The sequence below is a fragment of the Nansenia antarctica genome (assembly GCF_963989245.1).
Source record: "Nansenia antarctica genome assembly, chromosome: 2".
Taxonomy (NCBI): Eukaryota; Metazoa; Chordata; class Actinopteri; order Argentiniformes; family Microstomatidae; genus Nansenia; species Nansenia antarctica.
Window position 1 is genome coordinate 87,492,195 of NC_137675.1, and position 16,296 is coordinate 87,508,490.

Sequence of the window (16,296 nt, forward strand, 5' to 3'; positions counted from 1 at the left end):
CCTTCATGGACTTACTTGGCTTCCCACAACATTTTGAATTGTTGCCTTTTCTTTCGCGAATGCACTTTGCCTCTTGCTTTTTCTGCACCTTTTTCGACCTGAAGATGAAAAAATATTTTCTATTATGGGTGGTTGGTTTATGCCTGGTTTGTTCATTTTAAAGGAAAAATGGTTTTGGTATTATTACTCCAAATAAATGACGATACAATGTGCATTAAAACTGTAATCTTCAAGGTGTTTATTCATTTTGAGAATGATATTGATTGTTATGTTGTACAATCTACTGTAGGGAAAGTACTATTGTCTAGGGCAATATATATATATATATATATAATATGATGTTATTCAGTATTGTGTACTTTGAAACTTTGTTATAGATACATAAACACACAACAAATGAATTGTTATCAATTGAGCTTTTTAAAATTATATTTCAAAGCTTGATGTGAAAACATATGAAGAGTCTGAAACTTACATTTTATACTATTAGATTCATAAACAGAATTAATACAAATGAGATGACAAAACACTGACCAGACATCAGACAACATTGACAATCGGAAGTATGCATTCTGGTTACATAATAATAATAATAATAATAATAATAATACATTTTAAATAATAATCAATATAAATAATATATAAACGTCCATACTAGTATCACCCCTGATAGTCCACCTCCACCTCACCCTGGCAATGTCATTGGCCAGTAGAGGCCAGTAGAGGCTAGTAGAGGCTAGTAGAGGCTAGTAGAGGCCAGTAGAGGCCAGTAGAGGCTAGTAGAGGCTAGTAGAGGCCAGTAGAGGCTAGTAGAGGCTAGTAGAGGCTAGTAGAGGCCAGTAGAGGCTAGTAGAGGCCAGTAGAGGCTAGTAGAGGCCAGTAGAGGCTAGTAGAGGCTAGTAGAGGCCAGTAGAGGCTAGTAGAGGCCAGTAGAGGCTAGTAGAGGCCAGTAGAGGCCAGTAGAGGCTAGTAGAGGCTAGTAGAGGCCAGTAGAGGCTAGTAGAAGGCAGACTGACTCCTCACACTGGACACTGCAGCAAAGCGCTTATGTTATTGTTGTTATTACTGTGTACATGTTTAATACACTTTGATTTGATGTCAGGGACTTCCCAGACTTAACAGATTTAGTTTATATGTTTAATAAGGCAGAAAACCACAACAACTGCCAAAGCTTGTAAAATGATCAACCATGATGGTTTGATATGATCTTGTGGTAATCTACACAGATTACCTCTAATCTGACCCCAATCCCTACCCTAACCGTAACCGTGACTCCAACCCTAAGCCTAAACCATTTAATTAGTCCTGACCAGTCTCAACATCGAATGAATCTACCTCTCTGGCTCATTTAGTGCTGTGGGTGAATAAAGTCGCCTAAATGGTCAACATTCTAGAGTGCCAAGGGTGACTTCATTCACCAAAAATGCATAATAATGGTGATTCTTCATTTTGTAGCCAATCAGAGTATTGTTGCTAGGTAAACGCCACATAAAACAATCTAGGTTGTGAGTGTTCCAGAATGATTTGTCAGTTGGTGAGCTGGTTAACCACAGCAGTGACGGTGAGGTCATTAAAGGACAACAACTAACAAAACTAAATCTCTGCCAAACCAGTTTGATAGAGAGTGTGGGAAGGAACCCCCTTGGAGTGACGGATGTGTCATGTTGCTGGTAAAATGTTAATCAGATAAATGATCAGATGACTGATTGTTTAACTTGTACTTTCGCTAGCAAGAACTGACGGGACGGCTGTGGCGCAGGAGGTAGAATGATCACATGGTCTGCAGATCGGCGGTTCGAACCCCAGCTGGCCACATGTGAAAGTGTCCTTGGGCAAGACACTCAACCTCAAATTGCACCGGCCCGCTCATTGGGAGCAATTTGGGGTTCAGTGTCTTGCCCAAGGACACTTTGACATGTGGCCAGCTGGGAATCGAACCACCGATCCGCAGAGCATGTGATCATGTTACCATGTGATCATTAGATGCACATTGATGTGTGAATGTGTGTGTGAATGGTTGAATGAGAGGCCGTTGTGAAGCGCTTTGGAACAAGGTGCTATGTACAGGCCGATTTAAAGTTCTGCGTAAAGTCGACGCCGTAGGCTACGCGTAAGCTTACGTAGTCCCGCGTGACCGTGCGTAGCCTTGACGCGCTCCTCTCAAAAAATCCAAGTACGCGTCAGAGCGTACGCGTCAGAGCGTACGCGTCAGAGCGTACGCGTCAGAGCGTACGCGTCAGAGCGTACGCGTCAGAGCGTACGCGTCAGAGCGTACGCGTCAGAGCGTACGCGTCAGAGCGTACGCGTCAGCTCTGTGATTGGTCCGCTTGGTAGCACATGATTCAGACAAGATTCCGACTCTCTCGTCGGCCAAAATGCGGAAGCCATGATAGAAATGTCATTTACGTTTTCTGTAATTACTTATTAATAAAGATTTGAAAAATTATGATAACCATCGTATTATCTTAGTTTAATGTCATTTCAATGTGTAGTATATTTTTACTATGAATTGTATAATAATGGGCCTGTATTCTTGCTTTTGGCTCTGTAAGATTCTACTGAAAATGGGGGTTTTATGACAGCTTGTAACACACACACACACACACACACACACACACACACACACACACACACACACACACACACACACACACACTTTTTTAGCCAGATGACCAAACACACACACACACACACACACACACACACACACACACACTGACCATGACCATATTAGAATAAAGAACGGGGGAAAGGCTCATTATTGGCTAAAGAGGCTAGGAACAAGCTGTAGAATTTTCTTGACCATACCTCTGTTTTTGGTTGGGCCAGGGGTGAAGGTATTTGCATATGAAAGGGTATAAATCCCCTGCGCAAGAACTGTTCTTTCTCTTGACTTCCTGCGACCCCCGCCCAGATGACCTGATCTCCAGACCAGAAGACCATATGCTGTGTAACTGCCTTGTTTGAATAAATAGTCTTAAACTGCTCAAGAACTATTCTTCATTTTTAGCAGCCAACAGATAACTTAATAGACGACAAATGCATCATAGAACTTTTATTTACAACAAGCATAACAACAAAAAGATCGCTATTATGCCGCTTTGAGCTTTGAGCTCCGTTGACTTCCTAACCGGAAGAGGCACAGCACAGGGGCATAGAAAACACACTGCCACCTAGCGATGTGACGGTGTAATTGCAGCGCGGCCTACGCAGAAGTGTAAAGTGCGAGAGCCCTTACGTAGGGAACGTAAGCTACGCACGTAAATTCGACGCAGAACTTTAAATCGGCCTTTAGTCAGTCCATTTACTTTCCATTGTTGTCAGTGACGCTGTGTGTGTGTGTGTGTGTGTGTGTGTGTGTGTGTGTGTGTGTGAGTTCTCTGGTTGTGGCTACAGAGTTACTTAAACCCAGCATCGCAAGCAGCATGCTGTTACACAACAGTGTGTCAAGTTACTAGTAGGTACATAGAGTATATGTAGACACATGCAGTTTACAGTGGGAATTCCCTCATGTTAGGTAAGGGTGACTTTATTCTCCAAAAATGCATAAATGATTATCATTTTGTAGCCAATCAGAGTATTGTTGCTAGGTAAACACCACATAAAACAACCTAGGTTGTAAGTGTTCCAGAATGATTTGTCAGTTGGTGAGCTGATTAAGCACAGCAGTGACAGTGAGGTCATTAAAGGACAACAACTAACAAAACCCAAACAGGAAGAGATCTTACATCATCAGTCAGAAGAGAGGTGAGGAGAGGTGTGATTCACACTCCAATGCTGCCAAACCAGTTTGGTAGAGAGTGTGGGAAGGAACCCACTTGGAGTGACGGATATTTTTATTCTGTGTGGTGCTCACTAATCAGATGACTGGTCTCTGATCTAGTCAGATAAAAACACCTGTCATCTGATCAGTTAATATATATATATATATATATATACTACTGCCTTGTTTGGAATGTTTGGTCCTTCACCTACTTCTGTACTCTGACCCCATGTATTCACATTAAGTGTGTGTGTGTGTGTGTGTGTGTGTGTGTGTGTGTGTGTGTGTGTGTGTGTGTGTGTGTGTGTGTGTGTATGTGGGTACAAGAATATGTTGAGAGTTTATTGTGTGTGTGAATGTGTGTATTGTTATTATTATCACTGTTAATTTGTCTTTCTCCATTGTTACCTGTTTGTTAGTTTATATGTTCTGCTTGTTTTATATATTCGCCCCTTCCTCCTATGTTTTTCAAGTACCCTTGTTTATTTGTATTATCATCTTTCTTTTCTTTCATTTCTTTCTAATTTAATAATAACAATGTTTTAAAAAGAAGTAATATTAGTCCCCTGAAAAAACAACAAAAGAAACACTGTCCCTTCAGTGCTCTCTAGCGGAAGTAAAAGTGAACTGATCAGATGACAGGTGTTTTTATCTGACTAGATCAAAAACCTGCCTCCCAGCTCTCGTCATAGCTTCTGACTGATCAACGGCGTGGGGTTTGTTTCAGATTAGACTATTTTACACTTAATCATCGAAAAGAAAACATCAACATGAAATGTCTCCTTCTTCTCATGATGGGGATGAAAGCTGCATTTGCAGGTTTGTCAAGTTTGTAGTTATTCTTATTGTTATTATTAGCTTTTGTCGTCATTATGATTTAATCATACTTTGTCATTTTGTATGTATATATATATATATATATATACAAAATGTAAATATATATATTTATTTAAATGCAGCAGGGTTTTTACCACAACTCGAAAGGCTAGCAAGATCAGTATTCTTTTAAATCTCTTTTTTATTTATTTTTTATAAACTAGCCTTTAATTGATGCTTTAATTAGGCTACACTTTATTATAATTACGATGTGAATCACCTGATAGTAAGAAAATGCATCTTGAGTTGTCTGTCTTTGCCGTGGTTCTTACGTCGCTCGAAACCCCAGTAATGACACTGGCGTTAATACCAGTAGTGTCCAGTAGATGGCGCTGCAGCTCCACTTTAGCAGCAACCAGCTCCAACCAGCTCAGACTGAGTGGTCTCGCTGTGTGGTGTTGCTGTCTGACATGATACTGGCTTTATAAAAGGGTATTTCTATATTATACTTTATAAAAGGGATCCATTCAAGTATTTTTATTATTTGTTGAAAACTACAGTATACCAATGGACCTATTGCTAAGCCACGCCCCAAAATAGAAATTGTCCAATCATGTCACAGCAAAAGCCACGACAGGCAGAAAACTCGGACAAACAACTCTGATCGGTGAAAAGCTTCTAGACGAAATATTCTTGTCATCTTAAAAAAAAAAAAAAAAATCTATTACTTGCTGTGGTAAATCAGAAATGTGCCAACTCCCGCCATTGTAAGTCATTGAATGTCATTCAGTCACGGTCGGTCAGTCAGTCACTGTCAGTGAAGCTTTGTTTGTTTGTTTGTTTGTTTGTTTGTCCGAGTGTTCAAAGGGGGCGTGGCTTAGCGATAGGTCCATTCTAGTTAAAGGGGGCTCATGATAATTGATGTAGAAATACATTAGAGCTACTGCAGGTTTTTGTTATAGTGTAGTGCCGAGAGACGGGAGTCGGAGGCGGCGTATCAAATGTCACAGCTAAACGTTTATTAACAAACATAAACAAGCTGCGACCACATGCTTCAAGCAGTAACTATAACACTCATGTAACAACTTGAGTACCTCGCACTTAACCCTCTGTGCGGAAACAATACTACCCAACCCATAGTTCCGGGGGTGAATTATGTTAACCCACCACACAAGCCCCCCCAGAATTCACCCATAGACAAAATCCCTGTGTCGGGGAGGGACGACGATCCGACCCCGGCGGGTGCGGGACACAGGGGCATCCGGGGCAGGGGCAGGGGCAGGGCCAGCCGGAGCCGGGGCAGGGGAAACCGGGACAGGGGCAGGGGCAGCCGGCGCAGCTGAAGGCACCGTGACCGGGGGCGGGGGGTGGGGCATGGGGGGGCGGCCACGGCGTGGGGGCTGAGCCAGTTCCAAAGGCCGGGAAACGTCCACGTGAGCGGACTTGATCCTATCAATGGAGACCGTCTCGTGTCTACCACCAACGTCCACCACCAGGGTCTTGTCCCCGTGTTGTAGGACCTTGAACGGGCCATCGTAAGGGGGGCGCAGGGGGCCGCGGTGGGCGTCGTGACGAATGAAAACAAAGTCCGACGAGCGCAGCTCGGTGGGGACCCGGAAAGCAGGGGTACCGTGCTGTGAAGTGGGGACGGGTGCGAACACCTCAGCGGCCTCCAGCAGGGAGGAGCGCTGCCTGGCTGCAGACCAGGGGACAGTGGCATCCGGGATGAAATCCCCGGGGACTCGTAGGGTTTGGCCGTATACGAGTTCGGCAGACGAGGACTGCAAGTCCTCTTTGGGGGCACATCTAAGGCCAAGCATGACCCACGGAAGTTTGTCCACCCAGTTGCCGTCCGTCAAACTCGCGCGTAGGGCCGCCTTCATTGAGCGGTGGAACCGCACAAACCGTTAGCCTGGGGGTGATAGGCAGTAGTGCGGTGCAGCTTTACCCCCAAACCACTAGCTACAGCGTTCCACAGTTCCGAGGTAAACTGCGAGCCACGGTCAGAGGACAGGTCAGACGGTGTCCCAAAGCGCGCGACCCACGTGCCGATGAACGCACGGGCCACGTCGGAAGACGCCGTCGAGGAGAGGGGAACGGCTTCGGGCCAGCGGGTCGTCCTGTCCACCATGGTGAAAAGGTAGGTGAAGCCGTGAGAGGCGGGCAGTGGTCCCACAAGGTCGACGTTGACGTGGTCGAACCTCCTCTCAGGAACAGTGAAGGGCTCAAAAGGGGCTCTGGTATGGCGGTGTACTTTGGCGTGTTGACAGGCCACGCACGTGTCGACCCAGCCCCTTACCTCCTTCTTGAGTCCCTGCCATACGAACTTCTCAGAAACCAATTTCACGGATGGTTTCCTGCCGGGGTGGGAGAAGTTGTGTACAGCCTCAAAAACGGGCCGGCGCCAGTTCACAGGGACTAGCGGCCGCGGTTGGCCCGTAGAGAAGTCGCACAGCAGTTTCGCGCCTGAGTCACCGACTGCGACATCCTCCAAGCGTAGTCCTGTGTCTGCGTTCTTGAGGGTCTGGACCCCGTGATCGGAGGCCTGGTCCGCACTCATGCGGAGGTAGTCGAGACCCAGTTGAACGGCTCCGACGACCGCTCTGGAGAGACAGTCCACGACCACGTTGGACTTGCCAGCGATGTGTTGGATGTCTGTGGTGTACTCAGATATGTACGAGAGCTGGCGTTGCTGGCGGGCAGACCAAGGCTCGGCCACCTTGGACATGGAGAACGTGAGGGGTTTGTGATCCACGAACGCCGTGAACTCACGGCCTTCCAGCAGGAACCGGAAGTGGCGGACTGCCAAAAAGAGGCCAAGGAGCTCCCTGTCGAACGCGCTGTATTTGCGCTCTCTGGGCGTCAACTGGCGGCTGAAAAAGGCGAGCGGCTGCCAGGCGCCTGCGACCCATTGTTCGTGCACCGCGCCGACGGCGTAGTCCGACGCATCGGTGGTGATGGCAATAGGGGCCTTGGTTGACGGGTGGGCCAACATGGCGGCCTGGCTTAGGGCGGTCTTGGTGGCAAGTTGGCAATGAAGGCGGCTTTCCTCTCGGCCGTCCAGTCGATGGCCTGGTTGGTGGATTTGTCCCTCATGGCCTCGTACAGCGGGTGCATGGTGTGGGCTGCACGGTGGATGAACCGGTGATAAAAAGTCACCATTCCGAGAAACTCTCGGAGTGCTCGAGCCGTGTGTGGGCGGGGGAAGGCGGAAACGGCCTCCACCTTCGATGGGAGGGGGGCGGCCCCATCTTTGTTGATGAGATGCCCAAGGAATTGGATGGAGGGTAACCCGAACAGACACTTCGCCGGGTTGATGATCAGGCCATGTTGGCTGAGCCTCGTGAAGAGGTCTCGGAGATGTGCCAGGTGCTCTTCCTCCGAGGAGCTGGCAACGAGGATGTCGTCCAAATAGACGAATAGGAATGGCATGTCTCTGAGCGTCGAATCCATTAGCCGCTGAAAGGACTGGGCTGCATTCTTAAGTCCAAACGGCATGCGTAGGAATTCGAGTAGCTCGAACGGCGTGATCACCGCCGTTTTGGGAATGTCTGAAGGGTGCACGGGGACTTGGTGGTAGCCACGCACTAGGTCCACCTTTGAGAAAACCAGCTTACCCGCCAGATGCGCAGAGAAGTCCTGAATGTGGGGGACTGGGTAGCGGTCGGGTGTCGTAGCGTCGTTGAGGCGGCGGTAGTCGCCACACGGTCGCCATCCGCCGTCTGGTTTCGGCACGATGTGTAGCGGTGAGGCCCATGGGCTGTCTGAGCGGCGGATGATACCAAGGCGCTCCATGTTGGCGAACTCAGACTTAGCGACTGCTAGCCTGTCGGGGTTGAGCCGCCGGGCCCTAGCGTAGATGGGGGCGCCCTTGGTCTCTATGTGGTGCTCCACCCCATGTTTGGTAGTGGTGGCGGAAAATGTGGGCTGTGTCAAGCTGGGGAACTCGCTGAGCAGGTGCTGATAGCTGTCACCCTCTGAGAGTGAGCTGGAGAGCCCGCCGTATGTCGCCTCACCGCGGACACATGCAAGTGAGGAGAATGTCAGTGCGTCCACCAGGCGGTTGTTCTTGACGTCCACGAGCAGTCCGTGAGCGCATAGGAAATCCGCACCGAGGAGGGGGAAAGAGATGTCGGCCGTGACGAAGTCCCATGTAAACCGCTGACCCCCGAAACATAGGTCTACAGCTTTCGTGCCATAGGTGCGGATGGGGGTGTCGTTAGCGGACTTTAAATGTGGGCCATGACCTCCCCTGGCGGTGTCATCCACTGTCGCAGGCAGGACGCTCCTCTGAGCACCGGTGTCACAGAGGAACCTGCACCCGGAGAGAGTGTCTCTGATGAATAGTAGCTGGTTTGTTGTGCCCACACTCATAGCCACTACAGAGCGCAGGCTTTGTCGTTTCCCGCCGAGCTGTAGTTGCAAGGGGAGCGGCACCTCTTCGCTTTCGCGCCAAAGCGTGAGTGAAAATAGCACATGCCTGGGCTAGTACGGCTATCGGTGGTAGGTGGGCCCTTGTTAGCTAGCCTGTCTCTGCCAGGGGGAGTGTAATTGTGTGTCGGGGCTAGCACTTCAGGGGTAAAACGTTGGGTAGCTAGGAAGAAGCGGTCAGCCTCTTCTGCTAACTCACGGGGTTCAGTGATAGTCGTATTAGCGAGCGCTGTCTGAACATGTGCAGGCATGTGCCGAAGAAACAGTTCCATAAATAGAAAATTAGGTTCCTCCGTACCTAGTAGGTTCAGCATCATGTCCATGTGCTGGGAAGGCTTGCTGTCTCCCAGCCCCTGAATTGCGAACAGACGTCGGGCGCGTTCTGACCGTGATAGTTCGAAGGTCTTGAGGAGGAGAGCCTTAAACGCTGTATATTTATTCAGGGCAGGGGGAGCTGTAATGAAGCCCACCGTTCTGGCTGCAGTGGAGCTCCCCAGCGCCGAGACGACATGGTAGTAGCGTGTGGCGTCATCTGTAATCCCACGGAGGGCGAACTGCGCCTCCGTCTGTGCGAACCATGCTGCCGCGGACGTCTCTCAAAACTCCGGCAATCTGAGAATAACGGCGTTATTTGCCATGTTCGGTTCAGTCTCGGATACTTCAACGGGACTGACGTCGGGGTCACCAGTGTAGTGCCGAGAGACGGGAGTCGGAGGCGGCGTATCAAATGTCACAGCTAAACGTTTATTAACAAACATAAACAAGCTGCGACCACATGCTTCAAGCAGTAACTATAACACTCATGTAACAACTTGAGTACCTCGCACTTAACCCTCCGTGCGGAAACAATACTACCCAACCCATAGTTCCGGGGGTGAATTATGTTAACCCACCACAATAGACATATTCTGTTGTATAACTTTTATTTAATAAATTGTGAATAGTTTAGGCGAACATTAATGTGCGGCAGTGGCGGCTGGTGATAAACATTTTGGGTGGGGCACAGGTTATGAGGGCATGCTCCACGGGGAAGAATATCAACTTTAAAATCTGGATTTACAGTCGATTTTAGCATGAGAATATATATATAACTTAATTATTTTTATATATAACTTATTAAAGGGCAAACTGCAAACACAACAAAAATATAATGCACAACAACTGACAAATCAACTGGAATAGTCTTGGTTAGCAGAGTAGACCTAATGTTAACAGAATGGACTTATACCCTTTGTCTATCTGTGCAGCGGTAAGGTGAATAATTCTAGCAGTACTGTCCAGACAGTTGTCTTGTTTAGCCATTCAACTAGGCATTATTTATTCAATGGAGAAAGACATGGAACACAATGCAATTGTGATAATAAATGTGTTCTTTGTTACTTCTTTAATTACATTAAAGTGTACCTTTCTATTATCATACAATATGTCCTTGAACATGTAAACTCTATAATCATACAGTTGTCTTTCTATTAGTTGTCTCTGTCATACTGAACTGTTTGTTATCATCCTGAACTATCACTGTTGCTCACCTCACCTCAGTTCTGTCTCTATTGCTCTCCTCTCCTGTTGTCTGTCTCTCTGTTGCTCTCCTCTCCTGTTGTCTGTCTCTCTGTTGCTCTCCTCTCCTGTTGTCTGTCCGAATATCGGTTGTTAAGTCGCAACGTGTTTCCGGGTCCAAAGTTGGCTGAGGCGCTGTCTTCGAAATGCCGCAATAATAATAATAATAATTAATTATATTTATATAGCGCTTTTCTGGGCTCAAATACCGTGACAATATGGGGAAAACGGGAAAGTGCTGTGTCCCTTGTTGTATGAATAGATCCGAGTCTAAAAAACAATTAAACTGTCATTCTACCGCTGTAGTACACTGGTATTCTGGTGCGGAGAATTTCTGGTTTGGACCCGGAAATTGCAAAACGTCACGTTTGAATTTTACACACACAGATAAAATGTTTATTGTATTGGAGGATTTTTAATGAATGCTGATAGGCGCCGACAGAATATCAGCCGCATTTTATGAATAAACAATGTTTATTTTGAAAAAACTTTTACAAGTAGCAACGAGGAAGCGGGGGCGCTTTGGAAGGTGGGGGCGGCGCCCTAGCGCCCTCTATTGGCCAGCCGCCACTGATGTGCGGGCTACAGCTGTGTAGAAGTGACCCCTGAGACTCTCTGACAGGTGACAGGTGGTCCTGACACGTAACAAACACACTGCTCTCATGTGTTGTAGCTTGACTGAATAACTACAAGAGTAAAACTGTTTAATGTTCAGAGTGAATTTGAGTAGCTCATCGTGTTAAAATTCACTGTGAGTATGACAAAGTAGTAAACCTCTTTTGCATGCATACATTCATACAAGTTTATTCTTCTAGTAACCGACTCCTTCGGGTATTCCTGCAGTCTATCTTCTGGAGTTCCAAACCACCCAGAGTTTTTTGTTCTGGGGATGTTGGATGGTGTTAAGATACTTTACTATGACAGCAACACCAAGAGAACGGTGCCCAAACAGTCCTGGATGAACAACGCAACAGCCAATGACCCACAGTACTGGGAGACATTGGGTCAGGAGTCATTGGCTGCCCATCAGAGGTTCGAAGTAACCATTGATACTCTGAAGGAGAGTTTCAACCACAGTGGAGGTAAGAGCAATAACTACTTTAGCACTGTTACATTCCTTTTTATGAATTTAATCGACCATAATTGATTTTCCGTTTTTCTCTTGGATTTGGAAAAGTTATGACATGCTCTCTCTCCAATTGAAAAATCCTAAACATTAGGTTACATAGGAGATAAATACATTCTTTAACAAAACAATGTAGTGTTTGGGTGTGTGTACGTGTGAATGGGCGTGTGTGTGTAAGTGTGTGTCTGGGTGTGTGTGCCCGTGTGCGAGTGAGTTGGACTGGTGATCAGAAGTGTGTCCTTGAGTAAGGCACTTAAGGCCCAGTTACTCCAGGGAGACTGTCCCTGTAATCTGTAATTGTAGGTCCCTTTGGATAAAAGTGTCTGCTAAATGGTATGATTACTGCAGTACCGTTTACATTTTAACCATTTAGCAGACACTTTTATCCAAAGCGACTTACAATTAGAGATTACAGGGATTACAGTCTACCTGGAGTAATTAAGTGTGCTTGCAGTAGCAAGCAGCACTTATTAGTATTTTACATATATTTTCTTCTTTATTATTATAGCAAAATTCGACCCGGCTACTCGTCCCACAGTTTTGGCACTAGGTTGACATGAGAGGTGTCAAAACGTGCAGCTCATTCCAGCTTGCGTTGCTTGAACGGGAATTATCCAGTTTACATACGGTTTACCCACAAAGCCCTCTGTCCCTCTCTCTCTCCCTCCCTCCTCTCTCTCTCCCTTCCTCCCTCCCCCCTCTCTCTCTCTCCCTCCACCCCTCTCTCTCTCCCTCCCTCCCTCTCTCTCTCTCCCCCTCCCTTCCCCCCCTCTCTCTCCCCCCCTCCCTCCCCCTCTCTCTCAGGTATACACATTTTACAGTTTATGTGTGGTTGTAGTCTGGATGAAGAGACCGGAGACACAGAGTCGTATAGTGAGTTTGGTTATGATGGAGGGGATTTCCTTGCATTTGACCTGAAGACAGTGTCATGGATCGCTAAAGTACCAGAGGCTGTCATCATCACAGAGGGATGGAACAGCAGCCCAGGCCTTAATGAGGGGCAGAAACACTTCATCACCCAGTTGTGCATTGAGACGCTGAAGAAGTATCTGGAGTACGGGAAGAGCGCTCTGCAGAGGACAGGTACAGACACACACAACACCATGTAGCTCCACTGACAACAGTGAAACAGCTTTATTAAACTATTTTATTAAAATAAACATTGTATCTAAGTCTAAGTGTCTAATATCTAACCAGTGCCCCCCCCCCCCCCCATGCACCTACCTCCCCTTTACATCATCCCACCTGTGAATTAGACAAGTTCAAATAAGGACAAAAGCCTTTCTCAGTTGGGTTTGTTTGAAGTTTTCTCTCTCCCCAGTCCCTCCCTCAGTGTCTCTGCTCCAGAAGACCCCCTCCTCTCCAGTCACCTGCCACGCTACAGGTTTCTACCCCAGAGAAGTTGTGATGTTCTGGACGAGATATGGACAGGAGGTGTATGAGGATGTGGACTACGGAGAGGTTCTCCCCAACCACGACGGAACCTTCCAGATGAGGACTCACCTCCTTGTGAAGCCTGAGGTCTGGGAGGAGAGCCGTTATGATTGTGTGATTCAGCTCTCTGGGATGAAGGACGACATCGTCATCAAACTGGAGCGCTCTGTGATAAGGACCAACAGAGGTAAGAAGAGTAGTGCACCACCGATTCCCTCACTAAACGTGCCCCAATTCTCCATTATTCTGAGAACATGTTCACATTCACAAAGTGACTTCAGGAGCTCTTATTGAGTGAAAGAGAAAGTGGGTTGATTGAGAAGGAAACCAAACTGTGACCCCTGTCACCTGACCCTAAGTCCCAGTCTGACTGCCCTGTGTTGGTTACAGTTAACCCTGACTCCGCCCCCCTGGGCCTCATCATTGGAGTTGTGGTCGGACTCCTCGTCATGGCTGCCACCGTCATCTTCATTGTGTTCTACGCCAAGAAGAAGAGGAAGAGTGAGGAAGGTGAGAAAGGCCTCCTCTTCATCATACCATCACTGTGTTGTTGTCAGTATCTTAGCAGTGGTAGAGTAGTCTGTATTGATCAGTGTAGGTGATGTTGTCAGCATCTTAGCAATGGTAGAGTAGTCTGTATTGGTCAGTTTTAGTGGGGTTGGTAGTTGGATGTTTTACCAGGAATAGTGTTGTGATGTGAAGTCAGTGCTGTCGAAGTAGCCTCTAAGGAATCTAAAGAGATTTAGATTTAGAAAGTTTGATCCTGTCAGGAATAACATATACCGTACTCTAGAAATAGGGGATGTGGCATATGTTCATTGCAAAAAAAAATCTCAGTAAGTTTAATATTTTAAATCAAGGCGACATCTGCTTGTTTTTTGTCTGACAAGATATTTCTTCTCACCAAGCAGATTTTATCTTAGAGCATTTCACTTGTTTCAAGCTTTTTTGTCCTTAATTATCTTAATAAGTATTATAACTTGTTACTGAGATTTTATTACTGGTTCTGACTAACTTAATGCTTGAAACTAGAATGACCAGAATTATAAAGCTGTTTGATCAAGGCAAGGCAAGGCACGTTTATTTGTATAGCACATTTCATACAACAGGGGCAATTCAAAATGCTTTACAGGCATTATTTAAAAATACAGCAAGAGGAGTATAGTAAGAAAATAAAAATGACAATGAATAAAAGCAAATATAAGAAGTAAATAGATAAAACATTTAATAAGACAATAGTTAATGGGAAAAAATACATTGATAGAAGTGTTTGTGTTTAATCATAACTGATAAAAACATGAAGGTTTTTAGCTTAGATTTAAATATTTTAAGGGTTTGGGCCTGTTTGATTTCTTCAGGGAGTTTGTTCCAGGAGCATGCAGCAGCGTGACTGAAAGCTGCTGCACCGTGTTTTGTTTTTATTCTTGGAATTATTAGCTGATTTGTCTCAGCTGACCTTAGGGACCTTGCGGGAATATAGGGTGGGAGGAGATCTGATATGTATTTTGGTCCAAGACCATTTTGTGATTTGTATGTAATTAGGAGGATTTTGAATTCAATTCTCTGAGAGACTGGTAGCCAGTGCAGGGATTTCAGGATTGGTTTAATGTGTTCACATTTTTTGTTTTTTGTTAGGACCCTAGCAGCGGCATTTTGGATGAGCTGCAATTTACGAGCAGCTCCTTTAGATAGGCCTGTTAGTAGACCATTACAATAATCAAGTCTACTCGAAACAAATGCATGGATGAGTTTTTCAAGGTCTTGCTTGGACATGAAACCTCTCATTCTTGTTATGTTTTTCAGGTCATAGTAGGCTGATTTAGTTATCGAGTTTATGTGGCTGTTGAAGTTTAGATCGGAGTCTAGAATTACACCAAGATTTCTGACCAGTTTTTTAGTTTGAAGAGAGAGAGAATCAAGTTTTACACTGACTTTCGATCTTTTGTCAGGTACACCGAATACAATTATCTCTGTTTTGTCCTTGTTTAGTTGGAGGAAGTTTTGTGTCATCCAGGTGTTTATTTGCTCAATGCAATTGCAGAGATTGTCAATGGGACTATAGTCGTTCGGTGGGAGGGCTATGTAGATTTGTCATCCGCATGTGGTAGGCAATTTTGTTCTTTTTTAGGATGTGTCCCAATGGCAGCATGTAGAGATTGAATAGAAGGGGGCCAAGGATTGACCCTTGGGGAACCCCACATGTCATTTTACTTTGGTCAGATACAAAGTTGCCAATGGAGACATAGTAGCTTCTGTCATGTAGGTAGGATCTAAACCAGTTTAGGGCAGTGCCCGAAAGTCCTACCCAGGTTTTTAGTCTATCTATTAGAATGTCATGGTCTACAGTGTCAAAGACAGCGCTAAGATCTAGTAGTACCAAAACTGAGATTTTTTGTGAGTCTGTGTTTGCGCGAATGTCAATAAGAGCCGTTTCAATACAGACAAGTACAAAACTGCTTTCTCAAAGACAGAAGGAGTCGTTTCTGACGTTGTCTTGTTTCCTTATAGGTTCTGACGATGCTTCTATCTCCTCCTCCAACAGCAACACCATGCAGGTGTTTTCTCTCCATCAAACAAGTGAGATTCTACGAGTTCTCTAAACAGACCTCATTTGTCTCAATGTAGTTCTGTATTCCAATCAGTTGACCTGACGTTGTCTTGTTTCCTCGTAGGTTCTGACGATGCTTCCATCTCCTCTGACAACTCTGCACGCAATGCATGAGATTTCTTCTGTCAAACAGGTGAGATTGTATGAGTTCTCTAGACAGACTTCATACATGCATATGACACTAGTCCTCTATTGTAAACAGACTTAATACATGCATATGACACAAGTCCTCTATTGTAAACAGACTTCATACATGCATATGACACAAGTCCTCTATTGTAAACAGACTTCATACATGCATATGACACAAGTCCTCTATTGTAAACAGACTGCATACATGCATATGACACTAGTCCTCTATTGTAAACAGACTTCATACATGCATATGACACTAGTCCTCTATTGTAAAAAGACTTCATACATGCATATGACACAAGTCCTCTATTGTAAACAGACTGCATACATGCATATGACACTAGTCCTCTATTGTAAACAGACTTCATACATGCATATGACACAAGTCCTCTATTGTAAAGAGACTTCATACATGCATATGACACA

General features: G+C 45.7%; 1 protein-coding gene across 1 annotated transcript; it reads left to right on the top strand.

The window, feature by feature from the left end:
* Window positions 1-11,456: 11,456 nt before the first annotated feature.
* On the top strand, window positions 11,457-15,849 carry LOC308150827 (major histocompatibility complex class I-related gene protein-like; the record flags this gene model as incomplete). Its single annotated transcript, XM_080523618.1, has 5 exons — window positions 11,457-11,649; window positions 12,498-12,776; window positions 13,027-13,314; window positions 13,518-13,637; window positions 15,800-15,849. 5 exons carry the CDS (start codon window positions 11,457-11,459, stop codon window positions 15,847-15,849), a joined length of 930 nt encoding a protein of 309 aa, XP_080379744.1.
* Between the last annotated feature and the right edge of the window lie 447 nt (window positions 15,850-16,296).